General features: G+C 43.5%; 1 protein-coding gene across 2 annotated transcripts; it reads left to right on the top strand.

The window, feature by feature from the left end:
• Positions 1-13: 13 nt before the first annotated feature.
• Positions 14-27,986, top strand: pdxkb (pyridoxal (pyridoxine, vitamin B6) kinase b). 2 transcript variants are annotated; one of them, XM_046319420.1, is made up of 11 exons: positions 15-434; positions 4,096-4,150; positions 10,861-10,965; positions 14,702-14,785; positions 17,482-17,516; positions 18,884-18,969; positions 20,493-20,538; positions 22,407-22,518; positions 22,649-22,785; positions 24,602-24,668; positions 26,403-27,986. In XM_046319420.1, the coding sequence occupies exons 1-11, from the start codon at positions 345-347 to the stop codon at positions 26,519-26,521; spliced, it is 936 nt and encodes a 311-aa protein (XP_046175376.1). In that variant the 5' UTR covers positions 15-344; the 3' UTR covers positions 26,522-27,986. The 2 variants fall into 2 exon arrangements, with proteins under 2 accessions (XP_046175377.1, XP_046175376.1); XM_046319421.1 differs by lacking the exons at positions 24,602-24,668; positions 26,403-27,986 and adding an exon at positions 23,220-24,594 and having other exon boundaries at positions 14-434.

The raw sequence follows: 27,986 nt of genomic DNA, 5'->3' as shown, positions 1-27,986 counted from the left end.
TGAAATCCACAGATAACATCGTAAAGGACTACGGGTGGTTTGCATAGAAGCAACACGCTTTTTTCTATTTCACAATATTGCTGTCACGTCCGTTCCATTATTGCGCTTGTGATGTCAGTGGATTTAGGTGCCCGTCACGAATGCCTGAAGAATAACGATGTGTCTCTTCAATGAGCGTTTCTGTGTGGGTTCCATGTCCTTCAGTTTAGTGGCTGGATTCTGATTTTACCCTCACTGAAAACACCTTGGATTGTGGACTCGGGATCGCTGCTTTACGTGCAGCCCTAAACACAAAACCTGCGTTTGTTTTGCGCGGATTGTGTAGCGTGTTTTATTCTAACTTTATGCACGAAATGGAATGCAGAGTATTGTCAATTCAGAGTCATGTTGTCAGGGGATATGTTGGCAATAAATCGGCATCATTTCCGTTACAGGTAGGAATCTATTCTATTCTGATTCAATGTGTTGATGAGCTAATGTAACGGTATTTCATTCTATTTATTGAGTAGAGACAATTGTGCACGCTTGCAGGTAGCAAAAGGTCACATGGCAAATACCCTTTTGGCGCTGACAATCCCTGAACACTCAAAGGAAATAGAGATGATAGTATATTTTACATGTAACAATCATCAGACATATTGTTATGGCGAGAATATTCGTTCCATGATCATGCCTGTCAGATTAGGCACAGCACTGAAGAATGGACGTATGTGACATTCGTGAAGAACATTCGGATTTGACTCTTGCAGCAATGCAATCTCATCAATAGGGTCCGCGTGTCATCCGTTCTCCCTCGTCCTCCTCATAATCAATACCATCATGACATCCCCTTTTTTCTCATCCTCCTCATCACATTAGACACTGCTGTGATTTGGGTACCATGGTGGTCATTATTTCCATGGACAGTTGATTGTCATCCAAATGTACAGGTCTGTCATAGACGATGACCGTGAAGGCATTTCAATTAGCTGGGAATCCTCAGTTTCTGCTGTCCTCAATTAGCTGGGAAATCCTCTGTTTCTGCTGTTATATCAGTTAAGAAAGACAGCAGAGAGATTCTGCATGGATAACTGACGTATTTTGCATATATTCCTCTGACTGACGTCACTAAGGAGGAGACAGGAGCTTGTAATATAATTGTCTTGATTAAACCCTGAGGCCAAAAGCAATTCACTAACTGTTTATATTCACTGGCGATTTTAACATGTACATCTTGGTGGGGCAAACTCCCCACATTTTTTGGGATGCATGCCAGCAAAGCCACTACACTACACAACACTAAACAATACATTAATTGCACTATGACGGTGACAAATGGGGCCTACCCTACACAAAGCTGTCCCAACAGCAGAGCTTTCTTTTCCACTGCTACACCTGACTATCAGTAGAGCCTTGTCTGGCAGCAAAACAGTTAATTTAGCCTCATTTACTGCCTTTGTAAAACATAGCTGATATGGCTGACTTGCTTAAATGAATGTGGATTTTACTGACAATTGAGATGTACAAACTATGTCATAAGGGAGCGACAAGTGGCAAAGAGGCAATCCGTCATTTTGATTAAGACATTAATGAGCGAGCCTCGATGGACATATTCAATATAACTATTTGTTCAGCACTTTTGAAATGCACAGTGACATAATTCAGAATATGGGCCATTCTTACAGTATTATCCCTGTACACCAAGTCAGAACCGTAGGATAAATAAAGGGGACATTTAAGCAGACAATGAAAGCTCTTACAATATTCAATGATGACATTTCTCTTAAACAGGCTTAAGGCTACATGTGCATCAGCAAATCAGAACAGTAGGCTAAGTTATGAGGGGAAAGGGACAAAATTATTAGGGTGAGGCACAATGGCTACTAACAGCTTACTACACAACATACACTTATTATTACTTGCTTAGCTACAGTATACATATGTCCCTGGCATATGACATGATTTATTCAGCAGCATACAATACATTTTTGGACTCACGTTGTTGTGCTGCAATCATTTGAAAGGAAGGTGTGGTGCAGCGGACCTTCTTGTGGGCAAATTTTGTCATCAAACTTTGTCATCAAATTCTTCCATTCTCTGGATTTACGGTGCTTTCAAGACAACTGGGAACTCAAAAAAACAATTCATGACGTCAGTGATCTTCTGGTCGAAAAGAAAGAGGCCAGAGTTCCCAACTTGGAATTCTGAGTTGGATGACTGTTCAAAACATATTTTCCCAGTTGAAGCTTGTTTTTTACCAAGTTCCCAGTTATCTTGAACTCACTGAAGTCTAAGATTTTCCTGTTCCGAGTTTCCAGTTGTTTTGAACGTGGCATGCTGGGCTGACAGCATGGCCAATGTATTCAACCTGGCCCATTGTGTTGCATGTGAGTGTTTATCCTTTTAAGCTAGGAAAAGAGACCCTAAAACCCAAACTTGGACCACACACCCTCTCCACTGAATAGTAGGCTATTGATGGCTTTGCAACACTGGATTGCTACATGATTCCATATGTGTTATTTCATAGTTTTGATATCTTCACTATTATTCTACAATGTAGAATAAAACCCCTTGAATGAGTAGGTGTGTCCAGACTTTTGACTGGTACTGTATAACGTGATTTGACATCATTTTATCTGTGGCCAATGACGTTGAGCCTTCTTGGATGGGCACTTCTATTGTAAATCTATAGCAGCACCCAATGGGCGTGAAATTTCAAGCTCTCCCTTTAGATTTTGTGGTGATGTAGGGTCCCCATTAGTGACTGGACACTGAGCCAATCATGGTGCAACTAGAGAACATTACCAACCCCTACGCTCCGTATATTCCGCTGGCTGCCCCACCACCACAGAAAGCACTGAGCTAGGCATTTTGGAGCTACCTTACTCAAGAAAGCAAAAAAGAGACCATGTTTGTATGTGGCTTTATTAACAACATATTTATTTATTACATTGTTTGCAAAATGATATGTGACACGTATTAATGTCAAACAGGCATGTTGCATGTTATTTTGGCATTAATACGTGTCACATATCAGTTTGCAAACAATGTAAAAAAATATTATTGAGTTAATAAAGCCACATACAAACATAGTCTATTTTTTGCTTTCTGACACCAAGTCAGAACCATTGGATAAATAAAGGGGGCATATAAGCAGACAATGAAAGCTCTTAAAATATTTGATGATGACATTTCTCTGAAACTCAAAATGACGGGACGCCCATGGTTATATCAATCTGTTGCATGTGAAGTCATGTAAGTGAAATCTATTAGTGTGGGTACCCTAAGTCAAAACCATTGCCTTCTATTTATAGAAAGGTCAAGTCATGTTAAAAAAAATCCCCTTGGGGTAGCCTGCTCAATACAGTGCAGTAGTCAGTGTCAACATGAGGCTTTTCACCAGGTACATTCTGTCATTTTAGTTGAAGACTGCCAGGAACCCTATTGTGTAGGTATCTGAAACTGCTAGTCGAAATATAAGTAAAATGGCTGGTAATTTGAAACTTGTAGGGCTGTTCTTGCTTTATGGACTATTCCCATCATATCAGGTGGGGCCCAATAGCCCAGGAGACCCTCACTGTTAGTCACTGACTCAACAGCTTTATAGGTCCAATACATTTCAGAATTGCATGCATTAAACATTATGAAAAATTTGTTTTTAGATGTGGAATAATACAAATGTATGGGGGGGGTGGCCCTTTTGGGGGCTGGTTCAATGGCATTTTTAAACGGACCACCACATCTCTAAATCAGGGATATTAAACTCTTACCATACGAGCTACGGCGCCTGCTGGTTTTCTGTTCTAAATCAGTCCCTGATTAGATGAGAACAATGGAAAAAAAGCAGTGGAACTGCCTTCGAGGTCCAGAGTTGAGTTTGAGGGGCCGAGGTGATTAACCTACCCACCAGTGGAGGGTGTTGAGTGGAGGACGGCTCATAATAATGTCTGGAATGGAGAAAATGGAATGGCATCCGATACCATTCCACCTATTCCGCTCCAGCCAGTACCACGAGCCGGTCCTCCCCAATTAAGGTGCCACCAACCTCCTGTGCTACCCACATTGTTCGTCTTTTGCCCAATACTTTGATTAATGCTCTGTCTGTCTCTTCCACAGGTGCTGGGGTTTGAGGTGGATTCAATCAACTCGGTACAGTTCTCCAATCATACAGGTACATATAATGTAGAGCAGGGTTGTCGTCATTTCTATTGACATTTTAGTCAATTCAGGCACTGAAATTTCAATTCCAATGTGGAATTGGAATTTGGTGAACTTTATGAATTGCCTGGAATTTATAAAAGTAAAAGTATAAAAGTGCCATGTGTTGCTGTCTTGTATATTTTTAACCTTTCCTGAAAGGAAATTATTTCACATTTTTGAGAGAAGAACAGCATCTTTGGTACCGTTACTATCATTGCTGAAAGATCTTGACATATTTTGGGTAAGCTAATAATTTTCATATAGCCTTAAAAACTTAGGGCTGCAATCCCGTTAACGGGATGATATGACAACAGCCAGTGAAAGTGCAGGGCGCCAAATTCAAAACAACAGAAATCTCATAATTCAAATTCCTCAAACATACATGTATCTTATACCCTTTTAAAGGTAATCTTGTTGTTAATCCCACCACAGTGTACGATTTCAAAGAGGCTTTACAGCGAAAGCACCACAAACGATTATGTTAGGTAACCACCAACTCACAGAAAAATCTAGCCATTTTTCCAGCCAAAGAGAGGAGTCACAAAAAGCACAAATAGAGATACAATTTATCACTAACCTTTGATGATCTTCATCAGATGACATTCATAGGACTTCATGTTACACAATACATGTATGTTTTGTTTGATAAAGTTAATATTTATATAAAAAAATCTGAGTTTACATTGTTACGTTCACTATTTCCAAAAACATCCAGTGATTTTGCATAGCCACATTAATTCAACAGAAATACTCATCATAAATGTAGATGAAAATACAAGTTATACACATGGAATTATAGATATACCTCTCCTTAACCTATTTTTTCGAACATTCTGTTAAAAATCACGCAACATTTCAGCGCCCTGCTACTCATGCCAGAAATATAGTATATGCATATGATTAGTATGTGTGTATAGAAAACACTCAGACGTTTATAAAACTGGTTAAATCACGGCTGTGACTATAACAGAATGTGCGTTTCATCAAAAAGTGCAGGAAAATCTGATCACTGAAAATGGAAATAAATATCCATGCGCCACTTCCAGGAATTGTTAAAGGTGAACCGGATTACATGAGGCAGAGGTTGCAGTACCTACAGCTTCCACACGATGTCTAGAGTCTTGTCATTTGCTTCGGCTTTGATTCTTGGTCAAACCGACACAAGGGAACCGATTCCCTCCGGTCTCCGACCGGATGTTTTGGTTGAGATTTCTCCTGACATTTTTTCCAGACGGACACCTATAGAATTTACATCGCCTCCTGATGAATTTTATCGCTTATTAACGTGTACTAATTCCTAAAGTTGCATTACAGAAGTATTTCGAAGTGTTTTGTGAAAGTTTATCGTCGACTTTTTTAATTTTAAAAAATGACGTTACGTTATGAAACGCTATTTTTTTCGTTTATCACACAGTCTTCATAGATCGATATCTAGGCTATATATGGACCGATTTAATCGAAAAAAATACCCAATAGTGATTATGGGACATCTAGCAGTGCCAACAAAGAAGATGGGTCAAAGGTAATGAATGTTTTATATTTTATTGTGCGGTTTGTGTAGCGCCGACTATGCTAATTATTTTGTTTACGTCCCCTGCGGGTCTTTTGGGGTGTTACATGCTATCAGATAGTAGCTTCTCATGCTTTCGCCGAAAAGCATTTAAAAAATCTGACTTGTTGCCTGGATTCACAACGAGTGTAGCTTTAATTCAATACCCTGCATGTGTATTTTAATGAACGTTTGAGTTTTAACTAATACTATTAGCATTTAGCGTAGCGCATTTGCATTTCCAGATCTCTAGATGGGATGCCAGATCTCTAGATGGGATACTTTTATTTTATTTATTTTTTACTCTTAACACTTTTTTATTTATTTTTATTTTTAAAACATTGTTGGTTAAGGGCTTGTAAAGGAAGCATTTCACTGTAAGGTCTACTACACCTGTTGTATTCAGGCGCGTGTGACAAATACATTTTTATTTGTTTTAGTCTTAGGGAAGGTTACTCAACATGCGAGCAAGGTTCTCTGAACCACCCTTGTTACAGGAGCCCCATTTGAGTCCCATAGCTATGGGGCAGAGATTAGCAGTCAGTCTCACAGTAATCTCTCTCAGATATCCAAGGATTCTATGTCCCAAACCATGGACCACTATTTCCTATATACAGTTGTGTGCTACTTTTGACTAGGGCTTATAGAGCTCTGGTCAAAAGTAGTGTACTATGTAGGGAATAGGGCGTCATTTTGGATGCAGGCTCCAGGCAACGCCAATCACAGCCCAATTACCGCTGCCTGTTCACGCCTCACTGCCGCACGAGTCACCTGCCGGCACCCCATGAGCCCGTCACATCCACCACAGAGGAAATCTTCAGAGTGACTCCAGCTCTATTGTGATGTCAATAGTGACAGCAGAATGCACTGGATGCCGCTGGGGCAATAATGTAACATTTGTACCAAATGTTTTGGGTTGTGGACACTGTTATAGCCTAATACAGTAGTTGTACAGGGTCACCTAAGGGAGGGGGCTGTTGGTCTTCGAGCTGAAGGTGAATGACATGGTAGACACCAGTGTGTGTGTGTGTGCGCACGTCCGTGTGTGTCTGTGAAAGAAACGTGAATGTGTGCTAATTGAGATCGCACCACTGTCGGGATCCTCTCGGTTTCCGTCTCTCACTTCATCTGTCGCTCCGTCTGGGAAAACCACGGATGCCTGCCTGGGCCCGATGAGCAGCGTGGGCAAGACGACGGCGAGGAAGTGAGTGATTGTGAGGGAGATTAAAAGAGAGCAGAGGGATAAGTACACTGTGTGTCTCTGACGTAGGTTTGAGGAATGACCCTATCGATTGCGCCGCGTCTGTCAACGTATGAATCAGCCAGCCTCGTGTGCCCGCTGGTGTTCTTGCTAAGTGTTCATTCATGGGCAGATGTCCTGGAGAGCGGCACCGTGTCAAAGAGCCAGCTTGGCTGTGCTGACCTCATCCACTTGAATGTGCCAGTCCTCACCATGCTATATGCTAGTCCCGTAGCCCTCTCTGTCCACTTGTCATACAACTCCCTGTGTCCTCTCAGCCTCCCCACGCTCCAACAGCGTCTGGGTAATTGGTTAAACGTCCCCCATTTTGCTTTGATACAGTGTTCACACCTAACCCGAATGCATACAGTCCAGCAGTACAAATCGACCGTGTTTGAATCCGCTTTAAGTCCGGAAGTTTACGTGATTCCTCTGAGTCAGGGGAAGACTTAGACAACCAGGTGATTTCCTTACTAATCAGTGACCTTAATTCATCAATCAAGTACAAGAGAATAGCGAAAACCCGCAGACACTCGGGCCCTCTGTGGAATGGGTTTGGCACTTGCTCTGAGTTATTTAAGCTTCAGTTTGTTATTAAGTTCAGGTTTAAGTTATTTTGAATGCACCAATAACAACAAGAGTTGGTGCCTCTAGGGCAATTTTTTTTTTTACTGAAGAATGCGTTTGTTTTCAATGATTGCTTTTGCTTTTTGTGTATTGGTTTATATCGATGTGCATAGATGTGTGTTTGATACAAGGCTCATCTGTAGAAGATACCTTGGTCACAGCATGACTCTGCCAAAATAAAGATACAAATAAAGAAACGATCAAATACAGACTTATTGGGACATCATGATGCCCAAAACGTGCATAGCGATTATAAGACCCCATGCACATCGCTCATGAATGATCCATCTTTGAATGCCTTAACATTTGTTGCCACCTAAATCAGACTCATTCCTCCGGTTGTTTTGTTGTTAGCTGCCATTCTGTATGTCCCTGCACTGGGTTAATGGAAACTTTTCTTTTTGAAAAGGCTTGGCTCAGACTTATCCTTTGTAAGTAGTTCCAGTTTGGCTAAGGATGAGAGAGTGCCACATCTTGACTACTTCTTAAGGGTTTTTACTGTCGTTTCTATCGAGACAGGAACATTACTGTATCTACTAACTCAGTGGTAGTTTTCTCATGAGCACACAATCAGACACAGTTCATTGAGTTTCTGAAGATGTGTGGATTAAAGGTCGACCGACTATGATTTTTGAACGCCGATACCGATTATTGGAGGACCAAAAAAGCCGATAATCGGACAAAAAAAAAAATCTATATTTATTTGTAATAATGACAATTACAACAATACTTAATGAACACTTACTTTAACTTAATATAATACATCAATAAAATCAATTTAGCCTCAAATAAATAATGAAACGTGTTCAATTTGGTTTAAATAATGCAAAAAGAAAGTGTTGGAGAAGAAAGTAAAAGTGCAATATGTGCCATGTAAGTTAGCTAACGTTTAAGTTCCTTGCTCAGAACATGAGAACATATGAAAGCTGGTGGTTCCTTTTAACATGAGTCTTCAATATTCCCAGGTAAGAAGTTTTAGGTTGTAGTTATTATAGGAATTATAGGACTATTTCCCTCTATACCATTTGTATTTCATATACCTTTCACTATTGGATGTTCTTATAGGCACTTTAGTATTGCCAGTGTAACAGTATAGCTTCCGTACCTCTCCTCGCTCCTACCTGGGCTCGACAACAGCCACCCTGGCAGCAGCGTTACCCATGCAGAGCAAGGGGAACAACCACTCCAAGTCTCAGAGCGAGTGATGTTTGTAACGCTATTAGCGCGCTAACTAGCTAGCCATTTCACTTCGGTTACACCAGCCTCATCTCGGGAGTTGATAGGCTTGAAGTCATAAACAGCGCAATGCTTGACGCACAACGAAGAGCTGCTGGCAAAACGCCCGAAAGTGCTGTTTGAATGAATGTTTATGCTCCTGCTTCTGCCTACCACCGCTCAGTCAGATACTTAGATACTTTTATGCTTGTATGCTCAGTCAGATTATATGCAACGCAGGACACGCTAGATAATATCTAGTAATAGCATCAACCATGTGTAGTTAACTAGTGATTATGATTGTTTTTTATAAGATAAGTTTAACTAGCTAGCAACTTACCTTGGCTTACTGCATTCGCGTAACAGGCTCATTGCGGAGTGCAACGAGAGAGAGGCAGGCCGTTATTGCGTTGGACTAGTTAACTGTAAGGTTGCAAGATTGGATCCCCCGAGCTGACAAGGTGAAAATCTGTCATTCTGCCCCTGAACAAGGCAGTTAACCCACCGTTCCTTGACCGTCATTGAAAATAAGAATGCATTTCTTAACTGACTTGCCATGTTAAATAAAGATTAAATAAAGGTGTAAAAATCGGTGTCCAAAAATACCGATTTCCGATTGTTATGAAAACTTGAAAATCGGCCCTAATTAAATCGGCCATTCCGATTAATCGGTCGATCTCTAGTGTGGAACATCAGACATAATCTAGATTCTGGAACATCACAGCAATGGAGGCCAAAAACCCTTGCTCCTGTCGTAAGGGTCACTCCGCTCATCACACATCAAACATTACAGCAATGAGGAAGATTCAGACTTTAATTATGTCAATTGACTTAGGTTAGCTACTGCAGTTTCATCTCTGGTTGTGTACCAAATGGCACCCTATTCCGTATAGTGGCAATAGGGCTCTGATCAAAAGTAGTGCACTATATTGGGAATGAGTACCATTTGGGATGTAACATTTGTCTTTTCCCATGCCCAATAGTATTTTTTCAAGGTTTTAAAGAACAATGTTTTTGCTGTGTGTAAGTGTCTCTCTGTGTTAGCTTTAGGGGGGCAAAGAGAAGCAGGGCCTGATGGGTAGATTCAGCTCAAAACACAGTGGCGGTTATCTTCCCAGTGGGGAAGGATACGCAGCGTTTATCTCTTCTTCACTCTGCACGTGCTGAAGAAAACGTGTGTATGTGTGTTTGTGTATGTGTGTGTGTCTTGGATTGTGACGAGCTGAAAATGCTCTCCCCAGCAGCGAATCATGCAATTGCGACAGCAGAAAATTATGACGACAGAGCCAGCCTTTATCACTTTATCTTTATCACAAAGATTTCTCTCCTTCCTTGGCTCCCTCCCCCTCTATCACACACACACACACACACACACACACACACACACACACACACACACACACACACACACACACACACACACACACACACACACACACACACACACACACACACACACACACACACACACACACACACACACACACACACACACACACACACACACACAGAAGAGCAGCGGCAACTCTTTATTGCTCTCAGTCCCTCAGGCTTTCTTCTGGCCTGTTACTAGGCAACCAGCACCACACCATGTGATCTGCTGGGTGACTCCCCTGAAGTGTGACATCACAATTCCTGCGGCAGCGACAATGGTCTCTTACAAAATGCTGGTTGCCCCCACAGCCCCACACATTTGTTTTTGCATTTGAGGGAGCTGACGCAACAAACATGCCCCCTGTCCCATCCCCCTTCCTGAGAAGCTGTCTCACTGTGGGTGGGGGCTTCTCTAGGCTCTCTAAACTGTTGTTTTCATCGTTTAAAACATAGGCTAGTATCTTCATTAATTTCTATGTTGTGAACTGTCAGTTGTTCTGATTGCATCCCGATTCTCCACACTTTCCTCAAAGTTGCACTGGTTCAACCCCCGTCATAGATTTAAAAGTATTGGTGGAGGGAGTTTTCACCATTGTTAAATCCATTACAGGGGAAGTGTTGTCACTCTGTTGTGGAGTTGTCTCCCTGACCTCTAACCCCTGACCTCTGTCCCAAGGCTACTCTCACTGGAAAGGCCAGGTGCTGACCGCGGACGAGCTGCACGTCCTCTACGAGGGGATCAAGCTCAACAACGTCCACCACTACGACTATGTTCTCACAGGTGAGACTCACACACAGAAAGAAGTGAAGGCTAGCGCTAGCAGTCTGGGGATGGTTGTTAGTTTATATCAAGTTTTTATTTATGTTGTTTAGACCGTCTTGGGACACATTCGCTGCTAAAAGCTGAATTGCAGTATACAGACAAAAAAGGAGATAACAGTTAGCTAGCTGAAGAAATGTTTCATAGAGAGCAGCTAGCTAAGTCAATAGCTTCAGAGAGTGCCTGCTTCTGGTCAAGGCCTAAATTCTCTTCAGACAGATGTTGTTCTCGTCAGTCCTCGGCTCCCTCTGCACTAGTGGTCCTGTATCAGTTGTTCTTGTCAGGGAAGTGGGTTCAATCCCGGGACCACCCTACGTAGAATGTATGCACACATGACTGTAAGTCGCCTCTGCTAAACTATTCCAGGGAGAACACAGGAAGCAGTTGATGGACATGAGCCTCATGAGGTCACTCAGACAGAGATGGTGTCAGGCTGCAGGGTTTACAGAACCTAATGTCAGTCAGGCTGTCAGATGTTCGCTCCCAGCCACTGTTCTGTGGTAGCCGTCGTGCTCTGCTAGCCCTGGCCCAGAGAGAGAGAGAGACGGAACAGAAACGCTCGCACTCCCTGATGGATTACGTCTCCTCTCCTATCACCTTGAGAGGGAGAGGAGAAAATAAGAGAGAGGGAGAGAGAGAGAGAAAGAGGGAGCAGACAATAAGGGAGAGAGGAGAGGAGAGGAGAGGAGAGGAGAGGAGAGGAGAGGAGAGGAGAGGAGAGGAGAGGAGAGGAGAGGAGAGGAGAGGAGAGGAGAGGAGAGGAGAGGAGAGGAGAGGAGAGGAGAGGAGAGGAGAGGAGAGAGTGAAGGTCATGGTTTTATTCTCTCCGAGTCCTTGTGAATCTGTCGAGGTGTGAAATGTTGCCAAACAGGAATGTGTTGGAACAGCTACATTCTAGTAAGCAGACTATTGGTTGGTCAGCTCTTTTATTTAAGACAGACTGCTAGACATTTGAAAGTAATCGTTACGTACACACTAGAGTAGATATCATGGATACAGTAGTTGAGACTTAAGTGCGGCTAAAAATCACATCAGTTAGGTTACATACTGTACAACACCAACAATGAAAAGGTTCACCTTTAGTAGACTCTTAGGTTTGTCTGTAAGAAACATAGCTTACAAATGGGACTTACAGATGTCTCTGCGGTCAGATACATGGCATGAAGTACTCTGTGTTTATCATCCAATAGGTGGATAACCTGAATAAGTGGAGTTTGAGTTAGAATCTAGCCGTGTCAATTTGCTCCCTTTTCCCATGGCCCTAAATCTTCGTCATTTACAGATCGGTCAAAAGTTAGAAATATGGTGGAAGCTCAACTAATAGACTGCTCGTATTGTGCATGGAGATGTGTGAAACTCACTCCTTAGCCTGAAGTGTCCCCACTTGCGCTGCCTAATAGCTAGCTTCAGGAGGGAGGTATGTTTGCAAGGCAGAAGTCCTGGGTTCGAGCCTTCGGTATGAGCCAAAATTAGGAGGAAGCGGTAGTCGCTAAGCAAGCAGTGAGTCGTTATTTATACTCATACCTATCCATACCCTTCAGATTGGCGAAAACTTGGGTTACGGGCTAGAAAGGGAATAGGTGTTGAGACAGTTAGTCCCTGTGTGTTTAAATCAGCCATGAGGACATGGGCTTTCCCTCACTGAGAGCCTTGTGGCCGAGCACAAAAGTGAGGCACACACGCAAACAAGCCATACATCAGCATTCCCATTGAATCATCTTCCTCTCTTCTGGGCCTTATCTCCCACGTACTGTATGTACAGCCAGCACTGCAGCGTCAGCAGGTCCTGCTCACGCACACACACACACACACACACACACACACACACACACACACACACACACACACACACACACACACACACACACACACACACACACACACACACACACACACACACACACACACACACACACACACACACACACACACACACACACACACACACACACACACACACACACACACACACACGTGATCCACTGCTGTTAACCAGGGCAAGGAGACCGGAAACATGACCGAATACAAACAGTGTAGCTATTCCCTCCGCCAGGCAATCAAACAAGCTAAGCGTCAGTATAGAGACAAAGTAGAGTTGCAATTCAACGGCTCAGACACAAGAGGTATGTGGCAGGGTCTACAGTCAATCATGGACTACAAAAGAACCCTGGGTCTCGACCCCGCCCTGTGCAACTGGGTACTGGACTTCCTGACGGGCCGCCCCCAGTTGGTGAGGGTAGGGAACAACATCTCCACCCAGCTGATCCTCAACACTGGGGCCTCACAAGGGTGCGTTCTGACCCCTCTCCTGTACTCCCTGTTCACCCACTACTGCGTGGCCATGCACGCCTCCAACTCAATCATCAAGTTTGCGGACGACACTACAGAGGTAGGCTTGATTACCAACAACGACGAGACGGCCTACAGGGAGGAGGTGAGGGCCCTCGGAGTGTGGTGTCAGGAAAATAACTTCACACTCAACGTCAACAAAACAAAGGAGATGATCTTGGACTTCAGGAAACAGCAGAGGGAGCACCCCCCTATCCACATCGACGGTAGTGGAGAGGGTATAAGTTAAGTTTCTCGGCGTACACATCACGGACAAACTGAATTGGTCCACCCACACAGACTGCGTCGTGATGAAGTCGCAGCAGCGCCTCTTCAACCTCAGGAGGCTGAAGAAATTTGGCTCGTCACCAAAAGCACTCACAAACTTTTACAGATACACAATCGAGAGCATCCTGTCGGGCTGCATCACTGCCTGGTACGGCAACTGCTCCGCCCACAACTGTTAAGGCTCTCCAGAGGGTAGTGAGGTCTGCACAATGCATCACCGGGGGCAAACTACCTGCCCTCCAGGACACCTACACCACCTGATGTCACAGGAAGGCCATAAAGATCATCAAGCACAACAACCACCCAAGCCACTGCCTGTTCACCCGCTATCATCCAGAAGGCGAGGTCAGTACAGGTGCATCAAAGCAGGGACCGAGAGACTGAAAAACAATGCCATCAGACTGTTAAACAGCCACTACTAACATTGAGTGGCTGCTGCCAACATACCGACTCAACTCCAGCAAACTTTAATAAATGGAAATTGATGTAAAAAATGTATCACTAGCCACTTTAAACAATGCCACTTAATATAATGTTTACATACCCTACATTACTCATCTCATATGTATATACTGTACTCTATACCATCTACTGCATGTTGCCATCTTTATGTAATACATGTATCACTAGCCACTTTAAACAATGCCACTTTTATGTTTACATACCCTACATTACTCATCTCACATGTATATACTGTACTCTATACCATCTACTGCATCTTGCCTATGCCGTTCTGTACAATCACTCATTCATATATCTTTATGTACATATTATTTATCCCTTTACACTTACAAGGTAGTAGTTGTGGAATTGTTAGGTTAGATTACGCGTTGGTTATTACTGCATTGTCGGAACTAGAAGCACAAGCATTTCGCTACACTCGCATTAACATCTGCTAACCATGTGTATGTGACAAATAAAATGTGATTTGATTTGACACACACACACACACTGTCACACCATGATCCCGATCCTCTTATTAGAGCCCTGGGTGAGGGGTTGGTTTTGTCTGCTGTGAACTGTATAAAACTTTGAGACATTGAGGATTTTGCTTTGACCCAGAATCCTCTTCGCCCCTCAGGGTACACTCGAGACACTTCCTTTCTGGAGATGGTTGTGGACATCGTACAAGAGCTGAAGAGGGCCAATCCTAACCTTGTGTATGGTGTGTATCCCTCGCTATGTCAACCCTATGTGTGTGTGTGTCTCACACACCTGTTCAAATCAACAGGGTGGGGTTCGACCACTGCTGATCACAAGTTCAAGATGCCAGTATGGATTATTGTTAGGGCCAAGAGTTTTTCCTGGCCACCTGACCTGACCAGGGAGAACTGGTCTGGAAAACTCCTGGCCCTAGCTGTTGTATCATCGTCTTCAGGTTTGAGTTGGTAGAAGCGTAAGGACACGTAACAAAGAAAAGAAAAGCCTCTCACTCATGGCTCCGAAGCAATACATTTAATATAACCTGTTATTCGACAGCTAAGCTGCCTTCATCCGGGTTTCAGGGAAATGACAAGCTTGATGTGGAATAAAGCTTACCATATGTTTCCCAGTCGAAACAGTTCATGCATATATTATGACAATATTTTGTTTGTTTTGGTCTTCAGCAGGTTCTTTTTGGGCTGTTTGTGCACACAACATTTTTTCCTGAGGCAAGCCGAAGTTCGGTAGCTGAGGTCTAGCCCCCTTTGTCTGTGATTGGTCAACAGTACTACTCCTAGAAGGAGTGGGAACAGGAAGTGTTGTCATTCAACAAGGGACGACTAGTTTTCACGAAAATCTGTTCACATGAGAAATACTGCACCAAACATCTTAGTCAGATGTAACATTGTGTGACTAAGACTTCCTCTGCAAAAAATTGCCAAATGAATGACTTACCTTGATTCACGGTGCATTTGGAATGTATTCAGATCCTTTGACTTTTTCCACATTTTGTTACGTTATAGCCTTATTCTCAAATGGATTAAATTGTTTTTCCCCTCATCAATCTACACACAATAATCCATCATCGCAAAGCAAAACCCATTTTATTTTAGAAATGTTTGCAAATGTATTAAAAATAAAAACTGAATTATGACATTTACATAAGTATTCAGGCCCTTTACTCAATACTTTGTTGAAGCACCTTTTGCAGCAATTACAGCCTTGAGTTTTCTTGGGTATGATGCTATAAACCTGGCACTTGGGGAGTGTCTCCCATTATTCTCTGCAGATCCTCATCAAGGATCTCTCTATACTTTGCGCCATTCCATTGTTCCTGACTAGTCTCCCATTCCCTGCCGCTGAAAAACATCCCCAGAGGATGATTCTGCCACCACCATGCTTCACCGTAGGGATGGTACCAGGTTTCCTCCAAACGTAACGCTTGACATTCAGGCCAAAAAGAGTTTAATCTTGGTTTCATCAGACCAGAGAATCTTGTTTCTCATGGTCTGAGAGTCATTACGTGTCTATTGGTAAACTCCAAGCGGGCTGTCATGTGCCTTTTACTGAGGAGTGGCTTCCGTCTGGCCTGATTGGTGGAGTGCTGCAGAGATGGTTGTCCTTCTGGAAGGTTCTCCTATCTCCAAAGAGGAACCATTGGGTTATTGCTCACCTCCCTGACCAAGGCCCTTCTCCCCCGATTGCTCAGTTTGGCCGGGCGGCCAACTCTAGGAAGAGTCTTGGTGGTTCCAAACTTCTTCCATTTAAGAATGATGGAGACCACTCTGTTCTTGTGGACCTTCAATGCTGCATACATTTTTTGGTACCCTTCCCCAGATTTGTGCCTCGACACAATTCTGTCTCGAAGCTCTACAGACAATTCCTTCGACCTCATGGCTTGGTTTTTTTTTCTCTGACATGCACTGTCAACTGTGGGACCTTATATAGACAGGTGTGTGCCTTTCCAAAGCATGTCCAATCAATTGAATTTATCACAGTTGAACTCCAATCAAGTTGTAGAAACATCTCAAAGATGAAACAGGATGCACCTGAGCTCAATTTCGAGTCTCATAGCAAAGGGTCTGAATACTGTAAATAAGGTATTTATGAAATAAAGCATTTTTTTTGTTGATAATTTATCATTATGGGGTATTGTGTGTAGATTGATGAGGAAAATGTTTATTTAATCCATTTTGGAATAAAGTTGTAATGTACTTTCTGAATGCACCGTTTTTTGTATTAATTTGGCCTATTTTGAGGAAGGGTTACTGGGTATGTTGTTGCTATGGTTGCTCATTAGGGACAAACAACAGTGATATTACTGCTTTTCCCCCCTTTTTTCAAGTAAAGGTCTTCAGGCAGTATGCGAGCTCAGACGTTTGTTTCTCCTAACTGAGTTCTCCAAGAAGCAAACTGAACATTAAGTATGCGGACACCTTAAGCCCTTGCTGCGTTTAGAAAAAGCGCTGACAGGACAGTTGTGTCGGTTTCAGCGAGTCCAAAGTAAATCATTCTTCATTAAGCTGCTAATTAAGATTAAAGTTGACATCATTTAACAACGCCCATGCATTTCCATGGAAATTAGTTGAACATCATGTAGGAGCGGGATGAATGAAACTGCTGTAGCGCGTGTTTACAGTCTGTTCCCGAGGGCCGTGTCGTATGCATTAGTGCACAACATAGCAACACGTTTTGCAAAGGAAAATGAAAACAAGAATTTCTTTGTCCATGTCGTCCATCCCCATTTCGTCCCGTTATCCTCCGTTTTGGCGTCTAGTGAATACGACCCAGGTGTTTTGACGTAATTAGCTGACGATGGACATAATCGGGAAGACATCTTGGGTCAGCTTCACTTCGATGCAAAACATCTGTAATGTCTGTGTGAAACCTGAGAGATCTGTGTTAAGAGGTTGAGCGTGTTCTCGTTTGCCTTTTCAGTGTGTGACCCGGTGCTGGGGGACCATGGCTCCATGGTGAGTACTTTGTGTTTTTGTGCTACGCTGCCTGTATTTCGTATATTTTATTGAACAGAGCAGAAAAGACTATGAAAATATAATAGTGGGTAAGATTGGAAGAGTTCATCATAGACAGTGGGTCGGATTTCAACCCACACTGACATTGGTAGGTATGTATCCTACACAATCCAGGCCACCAGAGAGTACTGTGCCTTTAATGGGTGATCAGATGGTACTAGTAAGTGATGTCACTACTCCTGCTCAGTCTCATTCAATGGGGAAACGCTGACCTTCAGCTTTACCTGAACTAATGAGTCAAACCTAAGACCCCGCAGCCACACTGAGAACACATAAACGGAAATCCTATATGCATTCATCGATTGCCTGTTTTTGTCTGTCAGGCAAGAGTTCAATTCAAGGCAACTATTTTCGGATGTAAAAAGGTATATTGAGCACTTTTTGATGGATAACGATCTCCGTTGTCCGTTAGAAAACCACTGGCAAATTTTTCAGACTCAAAATCCGCAATGTGACTGCGGACTTAGAACCCCACTTTCACTTTCTGTTATCCCTTGTCCTTTCTCTGTCTGTCTCTCCCTGTGTCACTTCCTGTCCCCGTCTCTCTCCCTCCCTCTATCTCGCTCCCCCATCTCTTACTGGAATCTCTTCCTTACCTTTATGGGCTGAGCATCAGGGATTAGTCGACATGATGTCATTGTTGCATCATGGTGTGGGTGTGTGTGTGTGTGACGTGCGTATGGGTGTGTTGTGGATTGGGGAAGGATAGACCGCATCTCATTTCACAGTGACAGATGAAATTAGCATGAGCGGAGCTGCCCTCGCTGTCTGTACAGAGAGAATTATGCGGAATAATTTGCTCGATTGTGACTCACTGTGCGTGCGTGCGTGCGTACGCGTTACAGTGTGCGTGCGTGCGTACGCGTTACAGTGTGCGTGTGTGTGTGTGTGTGTGTGCGTACACCAGTATTTGTGTGTGTGTGTGTGTTTGATAGGCAGAGAGAGCAGAAGGGCATACATGCATAATGTTTGTTGATGCATATAGTGACATTGAGAAAATGGTGTGTATACTTGTTGTGCTCATCATTCTGATTTACTCAATACATCCATCCTTTCCTTGTTATGCATCTCAGTAGTCTAAAGTTGCTTCCTTTCCTCGTCCCCTTTTTTTAATCTGCTCTGATCTGAGCTAGGCAGAAATTTCAGCTCGGTGTAGATAAATAAGGGCTGATGAGGAGAGGCAGTCACTTCAGGTGATTGAGATGCACCCTGTGTGTGTGTGTGTGTGCGTGTGCGTGTGCGTGTGCGTGTGCGTGTGTGTGTGCGTGGCTGCTCACCGGTACTGATGTGTTTCTTTCTGTCTCCAGTACGTTCCAGAGAACCTGCACCCAGTCTACAAGAACAAGGTGGTGCCAGTGGCCGACATCATCACTCCCAATCAGTTTGAAGCAGAGTGAGTAGTAGTGAACCTATACAGCTGCTGTGTGTGTGTGTGAGAGAGAGCGAGACGGAGAGTTAAATCACCACAGGGACTGTATCGTACTAAGCCTCGTCCACATCCTAATCAGCTACATTGATGTCATTTTACTCAATATCCTATCAACTGATATGCAGATACACCAAAGGCCTATGTATGGCGTGTAGCACGTCAGTAAAATGGCTGCTAAGCTGAGTGATACCCAGTCACTCCTCTGTGTTTGTCTGCTTGTCTTTTTGTCTGCATTCCTCCATCATTTTTCCTGTGTTGGTTTGTGTGTGCTGTGTTGGTTTGTGTGTGCTGTGTTGGTTTGTGTGGGCTCTGTGTTGGTTTGTGTGTGCTGTGCTCGTTTGTGTGGGCTCTGTGTTGGTTTGTGTGTGCTGTGCTGGTTTGTGTGGGATCTGTGCTGGTTTGTGTGGGCTCTGTGTTGGTTTGTGTGTGCTGTGTTGGTTTGTGTGTGCTGTGTTGGTTTGTGTGTGCTGTGCTGGTTTGTGTGTGCTGTGTTGGTTTGTGTGTGCTGTGCTGGTTTGTGTGGGCTCTGTGTTGGTTTGTGTGTGCTGTGCTGGTTTGTGTGTGCTCTGTGTTGGTTTGTGTGTGCTGTGCTGGTTTGTGTGGGATCTGTGCTGGTTTGTGTGGGCTCTGTGTTGGTTTGTGTGTGCTGTGTTGGTTTGTGTGTGCTGTGTTGGTTTTTGTGTGCTGTGCTGGTTTGTGTGGGCTCCGTGTTGGTTTGTGTGTGCTGTGCTGGTTTGTGTGTGCTGTGTTGGTTTGTGTGTGCTGTGCTGGTTTGTGTGGGCTCCGTGTTGGTTTGTGTGTGCTGTGCTGGTTTGTGTGTGCTGTGCTGGTTTGTGTGTGCTGTGTTGGTTTGTGGGCTGTGTTGGTTTGTGTGTGCTGTGTTGGTTTGTGTGTGCTGGTTTGTGTGTGCTGTGTTGGTTTGTGTGTGCGCCACTGCTTCTCCCCTCGCTCCTTTCAACCCTACATCTAAACCACCTCCTCTGCTCATCACTGCAATCCCAGGTCTACCGGTGCACAGGGTCCCTCTGGTGGATACCCAGGGAATGACAGATGAATAATAATATACTGTACATTGTGTCTTGAGGTGTTTCCACAGCCTAATGATAGTCTCAGTCGTTTAGCTTGGAGATGATGGCGTAAATGTTGCTCACTGTCTCACTATGGCCACTAGAACACTATAGTAGAACACTAAACAGACTCTACCTTAGACGGTTTGTCGGTTGCTGTTTACAATGAATGTGGTGTTAGTGTCAAGCAGAGGAGGCTGGTGGGGGGAAGCTATAGGAGGACAGGCTCATTGTAATGGCTGGAATGGATTGAATGGAACGGATGTGTTTGATACCGTTCCATTTATTCCATTCCAGCCATTACAATGAGCCCATCCTCCTATAACTCCTCCTCCCACCAGCCTCCTCTGGTTTCAAGGTTAAATTAGCATGGGCATGTTTGTGTGTGACCTTATTAATGTGCCCGTGTTTGTCCTCCAGGCTCCTGACAGGGAAGAACATTAGCACAGAGAAAGATGCAGTGGAGGTGAGTCTTACCATAGACCATGCAACATATATATTATGTTGCAAAGTTGTCCTCAAGTCATGTCGAACTTTGTCCATAATCCATGGGCCATGTTTGAATACCAATCAAATGGATTCTTCATTCCTTGAGGTATTCACTGATATGTAAGTAAGCAGATGGCATCCACCCCATTGTTTTCACCAAGCCTTCCGTGACAAAGCTGTGATTTCCTCAAAGAAAAAATAAATGAAGGGTGTATTTAAAAAATATATATATATTTTAAGGAGAGTGGAACTTTTACCATATGTTTTATGCTTTATTACACTGAGCTAAAATAAACACAACGTTGGTCCCATCTTCATGAGCTGAAATAAAATATCCCAGAAATGTTCCATACGCACAAATGTGTTTACATCACTGTTAGTGAGCATTTCTCCATTGCCAAGATAATCCATCCACCTAACAGGAGTGGCATATCAAGGAGCTGATTAATGCTCCTTTGCCAAGATAATCCATCCACCTAACAGGAGTGGCATATCAAGAAGCTGATTAAATAGCATAATCATTACACAGTTACACCTTGTGCTGTGGACAATAAAATGCCACTCTAAAATGTGAAGTTTTGTCACACAACACAATGACACAAATTTTGAGGGAGTGTGCTATTAGCATGCTGACTGCAGGAATGTCGACCAGAGATGTTGCTAGATAATTGAATGTTAATTTCTCTACTATAAGCCGCCTCCAACGTCGTTTTAGAGAATTTGGCAGTTCATCCAACGGGCCTCACAACCGCAGACTACGTGTAATCACGGCAGTCCAGGACCTCCACATCCGGCTTCTTCACCTGCGGGATCATCTGAGACCAGCCCCCTGGACAGCTGATCAAACTGTGTTTGCACAACCGAATAGAAACTGTCAGAAACCGTCTCAGGGAAGCTCATCTGTGTGCTCGTCATCCTCACCAGCGTCTTGACCTGACTGCAGTTCGGTGTTGTAACCGACTTCAGTGGGCAAATGCTCACCTTCGATAGTCACTGGCAAGTTGGAGAAGTGTGCTCTTCATGGATGAATCCCGGTTGCACATCTGTACCGGGCAGATGGCAGACAGTGTACATGGCGTTGTGTGGGTGAGCAGTTTGCTGATGTCAACATTGTGAACAGAGTGCCCCATGGTGGGGTTATGGTATGGGCAGGCATAAGCTACGGACACAGAACACAATTGCATTTTATCGATGGCAATTTCAATGCGCAGAGATACAATGATGAGATCCTAAGGTACATTGTCGTGCCATTCCTCCGTCGCCATCATCTCAAGTTTCAGCATGATAATGCACGACGCCATGTCGCAAGTATCTGTACACAATTCCTGGAAGCTGAACATTTTGCAGTTCTTCCATGGCCTGCATACTCATACCAGACATGTCACCCATTGAGCATTTTTGGTATGCTCTGGATCGATATGTACGACAGAGTGTTCCAGTTCCCGCCAATATCTAGCATCTTCACACAGCCATTGATGATTAGTGGGACAAAATTCCACAGGCCACAATAAACAGCCCTGAACAACTCAATGCGAAGTAGATGTGTCGCACTGCATAAGGGACATGGTGGTCACCAGATACTGACCGGTCTTCTGATCCACACCCCTACCTTTTATTTTAAGGTATCTGTGACCAAATCTGTGTTCCCAAGAAGAGTGGAGACGGGGATTGAAGCCCTGTCTCTGCTGGGGAGGCATGAATATGTGCTGGGTGTTAACAACTCAACCATGGCTCTGCACAGAAGGGTGCATTTTTTTTAAGTATGTGATTTTGAATAGGGAGGTGGCTCCATTAAATGTAGCAGGAAATTGACCTTTTTCCCCTGGCTGCTGCCTCCTTCCCCAGGTGATGGACCTGCTCCATAAGATGGGTCCTGACACGGTGGTCATCACCAGCTCTGACCTACCCTCGCGTCTGGGTGACCGCTTCCTTGTGTCCCTGGGCAGCCAGAGGACGTGTAAGTGTGTGTGGTCAAGGGTGGGCAAACTAACAATGACAATGAGTAATTGATGTAACTGTCATGGTTATATGTCCCATCTGTGAATCATTGGTCATTGGTGTAACATTTCCTCTTCTTGCATCTCCAGTGATGCCTGATGGTACCAAGTCCACCCAGAGGGTTCGTATGGAAATCCCCAAGGTGGACGCTGTGTTTGTGGGGACAGGGGACCTGTTTGCTGCGATGCTGCTGGCCTGGACTCACCACTACCCCAACGACCTCAAGGTCTGCAGTGTGTACTAAAGCCAGTTATAAAACCTAGAGGGCTCATTTGGCACAAAAGACTGTGATTGTAAGGTGTAAGGTGAAGTTGCCCCTAGACTTTTGGTCACCAACCAAAATGCAAGCCGAGATCTACCACTCAGATTATTTTAAAAACATGACTTAAAAAACGTACGCCTATGCAATATTAACCAATTAAAAACAATTCTGTAGTAATGAGGTTTGTGCAGTAGGCTATAGGCCCAATACATTATCACTGCATATTGGCTACACTTCAATTGCCCTGCCAATGTTGTTCTTCTAAGGCCATTTTTAAATGATCTACATTTTTAAATGTAGGTATATGATCACACTGGGAAGAGATCATTTGTTGTATTCCTTGTGAGGCACAGCTGAGTGAGCATAATAATTTGGTCTTTTTTTTGTTTGTTTACTAGACTGATGGCCTGCATCTGATGGTCAATCTGAGGGGAGGGAGGGAGCAGCGTTGAGGCTGCCTCTTTCCCGACTCACCGTCTCTCCTCTCTCCCTCCCTCCGCTCGGAAAAGGGGACACTGTCTTGCAGCTGATGGTGAAACTCAAGTCGCACTGCATTATTTCTGCCTCATGCACCAATTCATGTTACTCCTATGACCACAGAAAATGAAATATTCCTTGATATTAAGAAGACCGCTAAGCCACTAATAATAACAACGCAAGCTTTTCGAAACACTTTGCGATAGTCATTTATTGCAGCTGCAGTGCTGGTTGTAGTGTGAGTGGAAGTAGGGAGAACACACATTTAATGACTTTTAAAACTGTTGAACAAAGTGTTGACAGTGCTGAATAACAACTTAAACAGGAACTTACTTACTTATAAAAACATCAGCACTTTGCTGTATTCATTGAGTCTCTCTCTAGTTGTGGTTTTAAACGTTTTGAAATCTCACATTAGCAACTTTGCTGTGCGTTCGAGGCTTCTTTTTATAGTCTATGGCGCTAGGAAACTGTAGACACAGAGATTTGAGCTATGTGATTGGCTAGCGGTAGACATATGGGTGCACTTGATCTGCTCTCTGGGCCTGCCGGGTAGGCGGAGTTCTACCTTCAGACACGTGAAATTGTTCAAAATGGTAACACTTTGCCTTACCGGCGCTAGGGCTGCTGAATCAAGTGCACCTACCGCCAACAGCATAAATCATTTTTTTTTAAAGAGGAACGCAAGGCTTTATCATTGGGTTTTTTACAGAAATGTTTGGTGATCGACTAGGAATGGCTTGGAGATGGACCAATCGCGATCGACCGGTTGGTGACCACTACCCTACATGCTGATCTTGAGTCAGTTTAGCATTTCCTCTACTTATGGTTAAGATTGGGGAAGGGGAAGATCATCCTAGATCTAGGGGAAACTTCACCCCGGAGTGTGATAGTAATGGCCTTCCATGGCGCTGCCCATGCTGTCATAGAAGCAATCAATAGAATAAATTGAAGGTGTACCCTCTAGGTTTTATAGCACTCTCTTGTATAGCTGAAGCTCACCACTGATACTGTCAGCATCATACTTAGAATAATAGTGATCTCAATCAGTCAGCTACATTCCCACCATTCAAACTTTCCCCATTCTCAAGGTAAGGTCAAACTTGATAGGTGTGGAATGCTGGAGCTATTACCAATATTTTTTTTTAAATTGTCTGAACCACTGAAGGGGTGCTCAGACGTAGGATTTTAAAACCGCAATTGTAAAAGAAAGACGGGTGGCAGCTTAATTTCCTTTGAAAGTTTCAACATTGCTTTGACAAACAAGTCTCTCTCTGTCCCTCTCTCTCTCTCTCTCTGTTAGACTGCATGTGAGAAGACTTTCTCAGTCATGCATCACGTTATCAAGAGGACCATCTCCTATGCTCACGGTAAGACAAAAGCAAGCATCATTTTACTCACTGTAAAAAGTGTTTGTGTGTACAGTGGGGCAAAAAAAGTATTTAGTCAGCCACCAATTGTGCAAGTTCTCCCACTTAAAAAGATGAGAGTGGCCTGTAATTTTCATCATAGGTACACTTCAACTATGACAGACAAAATGAGAAAGAAAATTCAGAAAATCACATTGTAGGATTTTTAATGAATTTATTTGCAAATTATGGTGGAAAATACGTTTTTGGTCACCTACAAACAAGCAAGATTTCTGGCTCTCACAGACCTGTAACTTCTTCTTTAAGAGTCTCCTCTGTCCTCCACTCGTTACCTGTATTAATGGCACCTGTTTGAACTTGTTATCAGTATAAAAGACACCTGTCCACAACCTCAAACAGTCACACTCCAAACTCCACTATGGCCAAGACCAAAGAGCTGTCAAAGGACACCAGAAACAAAATTGTAGACCTGCACCAGGCTGGAAAGACTGACTCTGCAATAGGTAAGCAGCTTGGTTTGAAGAAATCAACTGTGGGAGCAATTATTAGGAAATGGAAGACATACAAGACCACTGATAATCTCCCTCGATCTGGGGCTCCACGCAAGATCTCACCCCGTGGGGTCAAAATGATCACAAGAACGGTGAGCAAAAATCCCAGAACCACACAGGGGGACCTAGTGAATGACCTGCAGAAAGCTGGGACCAAAGTAACAAAGCCTACCATCAGTAACACACTACGCCGCCAGGGACTCAAATCCTGCAGTGCCAGACGTGTCCTCCTGCTTAAGCCAGTACATGTCCAGGCCCGTCTGAAGTTTGCTAGAGAGCATTTGGATGATCCAGAAGAAGATTGGGAGAATGTCATATGGTCAGATGAAACCAAAATATAACTTTTTGGTAAAAACTCAACTCGTCGTGTTTGGAGGACAAAGAATGCTGACTTGCATCCAAAGAACACCATACCTACTGTGAAGCATGGGGGTGGAAACATCATGCTTTGGGGCTGTTTTTCTGCAAAGGGACCAGGACGACTGATCCGTGTAAAGGAAAGAATGAATGGGGCCATGTATCGTTCCATCAGCAAGGGCATTGAAGATGAAGCCTGGCTGGTTCTTTCAGCATGACAATGATCCCAAACACACCGCCCGGGCAACGAAGGAGTGGCTTCGTAAGAAGCATTTCAAGGTCCTGGAGTGGCCTAGCCAGTCTCCAGATCTCAACCCCATAGAAAATCTTTGGAGGGAGTTGAAAGTCAGTGTTGCCCATCAACAGCCCCAAAACATCACTGCTCTAGAGATCTGCATGGAGGAATGGGCCAAAATACCAGCAACAGTGTGTGAAAACCTTGTGAAGACTTACAGAAAATGTTTGACCTCTGTCATTGCCAACAAAGGGTATATAACAAAGTATTGAGATAAACTTTTGTTATTGACCAAATACTTATTTTCCACCATAATTTGCAAATAAATTCATAAAAAAATCCTACAATGTGATTTTCTGGATTGTTTTTCTAATTTTGTCTGTCATAGTTGAAGTGTACCTAATGATGAAAATTACAGGCCTCTCTCATCTTAAAGTGGGAGAACTTGCACAATTGGTTGCTCACTAAATACTTTTTTGCCCCACTGTACATGTGCTTCTTGTTTAAGATGCCTGAGCGTTCATTTGCTCCTTCTGTCTTTGTTTTTCTCTTTCGCTGGGTGATTCCTCCCCATCTCGATCTCTCTGTCAGATTTAGCAGGGCCTGGCCGAAAACCCAGCCCGCCTCAACTGGAGCTGAGGATGGTTCAGAGTAAAGCAGACATTGAGGACCCCGCCATCGTGATGGAGGCTACTGTCCTAAACCTATAGAGCCCCCACCCCCAATCCCCCCCGCGCCACAACCGCACAATGTATAGGTGTTGTACATTTTGATCTGTAATGTGACATTGCCTTAGAAATCTCTTACAGAGCACAACATTTCCATATGAGGAGACTTAGCAGGGTATAGATGGACAGAGGGGGGGGGGGGTGAGCAGAGGAAGGGAAGACCTGAGTGGGCCGGGGTGGGGGCTACTGCACTTAGACACCTCTTTTCGACAACCTGGTCTCTCTCGGTCTCTCTTTATCTCTCCCACTCACTCTTTGAGCTTGCTTAACCTCTTGGTTTGTCCTGCACACACAGCTTCACAGCCCAGGCCAGCCCAGGCCTAGACTATTCCAAGGCCAGGCATCACAGGTTTTAGGCCTATTAGAGTTGCAGCACTAGCTAACTACGGTGGCAATGTGGTGGCTCAGGCTAGCTAAAGCCTAGGCCGAGGTTATATCTGGCCTGCAAAAATCAACCAATCAACAATCTGTCAATCAATCAAGCCTTGTGAAATATATGCACAGCTGAGGGCAGAATACTGATCAGGGATAGAATAGACTCTGAGGCACTTATTTGAGTGGAGGAGTGGTGGTTTATAAACGTTTTACCTCATATGTCACAACAGGACAATGGTTTTGGGTATGTTGATTCTTAAATCAATTGTCCATGTTCGGTGCTTAGATCATGATCAGCGTATGATCATTGTAAGCACGTCACTAACTTTGTGGTTGTATGTTTTTGTGTTGTTTGTTATTTGTTATTTACAATGTGTGAAATGCTGGAGATCTATCATTTCAACATTTGTTGATGTATGATCCGTGTGTGTTCAAATTTCAATGTTATTGGAATTACCATGCGTATGTCTTTTATTTTGTTCTTAATTGGTTGCAAGGACTAGCAAGGATAATCTACACTTCATTTTATACATACAAATTAATCAAAACATTCTTATACTTTTTTATGTGTTTGTATATTTACATATCTTGGGTAGATATAATATTGATATGGTTTCTCTGTCTGTACCAAACTTGTGAAATCAAATTATGTTAGAGAGTGCCAAACTGGCTGTTTCCTGAAACAGACATGAAATTGCAATAAAGTTAATATGATTCCTGTTATTTAGCCAACTTGCTGTAAGTTTTCTGTCTTCCCCTGCTTTGTGGGGAATTCTCCATATCTTACGCTCTGTTCTGAAGAATGAACAATGAGGAGAAAGCTGATTTGATCTTTCTGGTGATGCTATGTTACAACCATTTCTCCTCAGGCGGGGGGAGTGTCCGTGTGCAGGACCAATCAGGGGTTAGTTCTGCTCTGACTGACATGTACTTACTCCTCAGCTTTTCATGAAACCAGTGAACTGTTTAATCTATGTTCCAATTGTGCGTTACTGTACATTTGTGTGCTTGCGTGTGTGTGTGTGTGAGAGTATGTACATGTATGTAAGTGTATATTTCCTCTGTAATGGGG

The sequence above is a fragment of the Oncorhynchus gorbuscha genome, linkage group LG21 (assembly GCF_021184085.1).
Source record: "Oncorhynchus gorbuscha isolate QuinsamMale2020 ecotype Even-year linkage group LG21, OgorEven_v1.0, whole genome shotgun sequence".
Taxonomy (NCBI): Eukaryota; Metazoa; Chordata; class Actinopteri; order Salmoniformes; family Salmonidae; genus Oncorhynchus; species Oncorhynchus gorbuscha.
The sequence above is the reverse complement of the archived record's forward strand: the minus strand, read 5'-3'. Positions and strand labels throughout refer to the sequence as shown.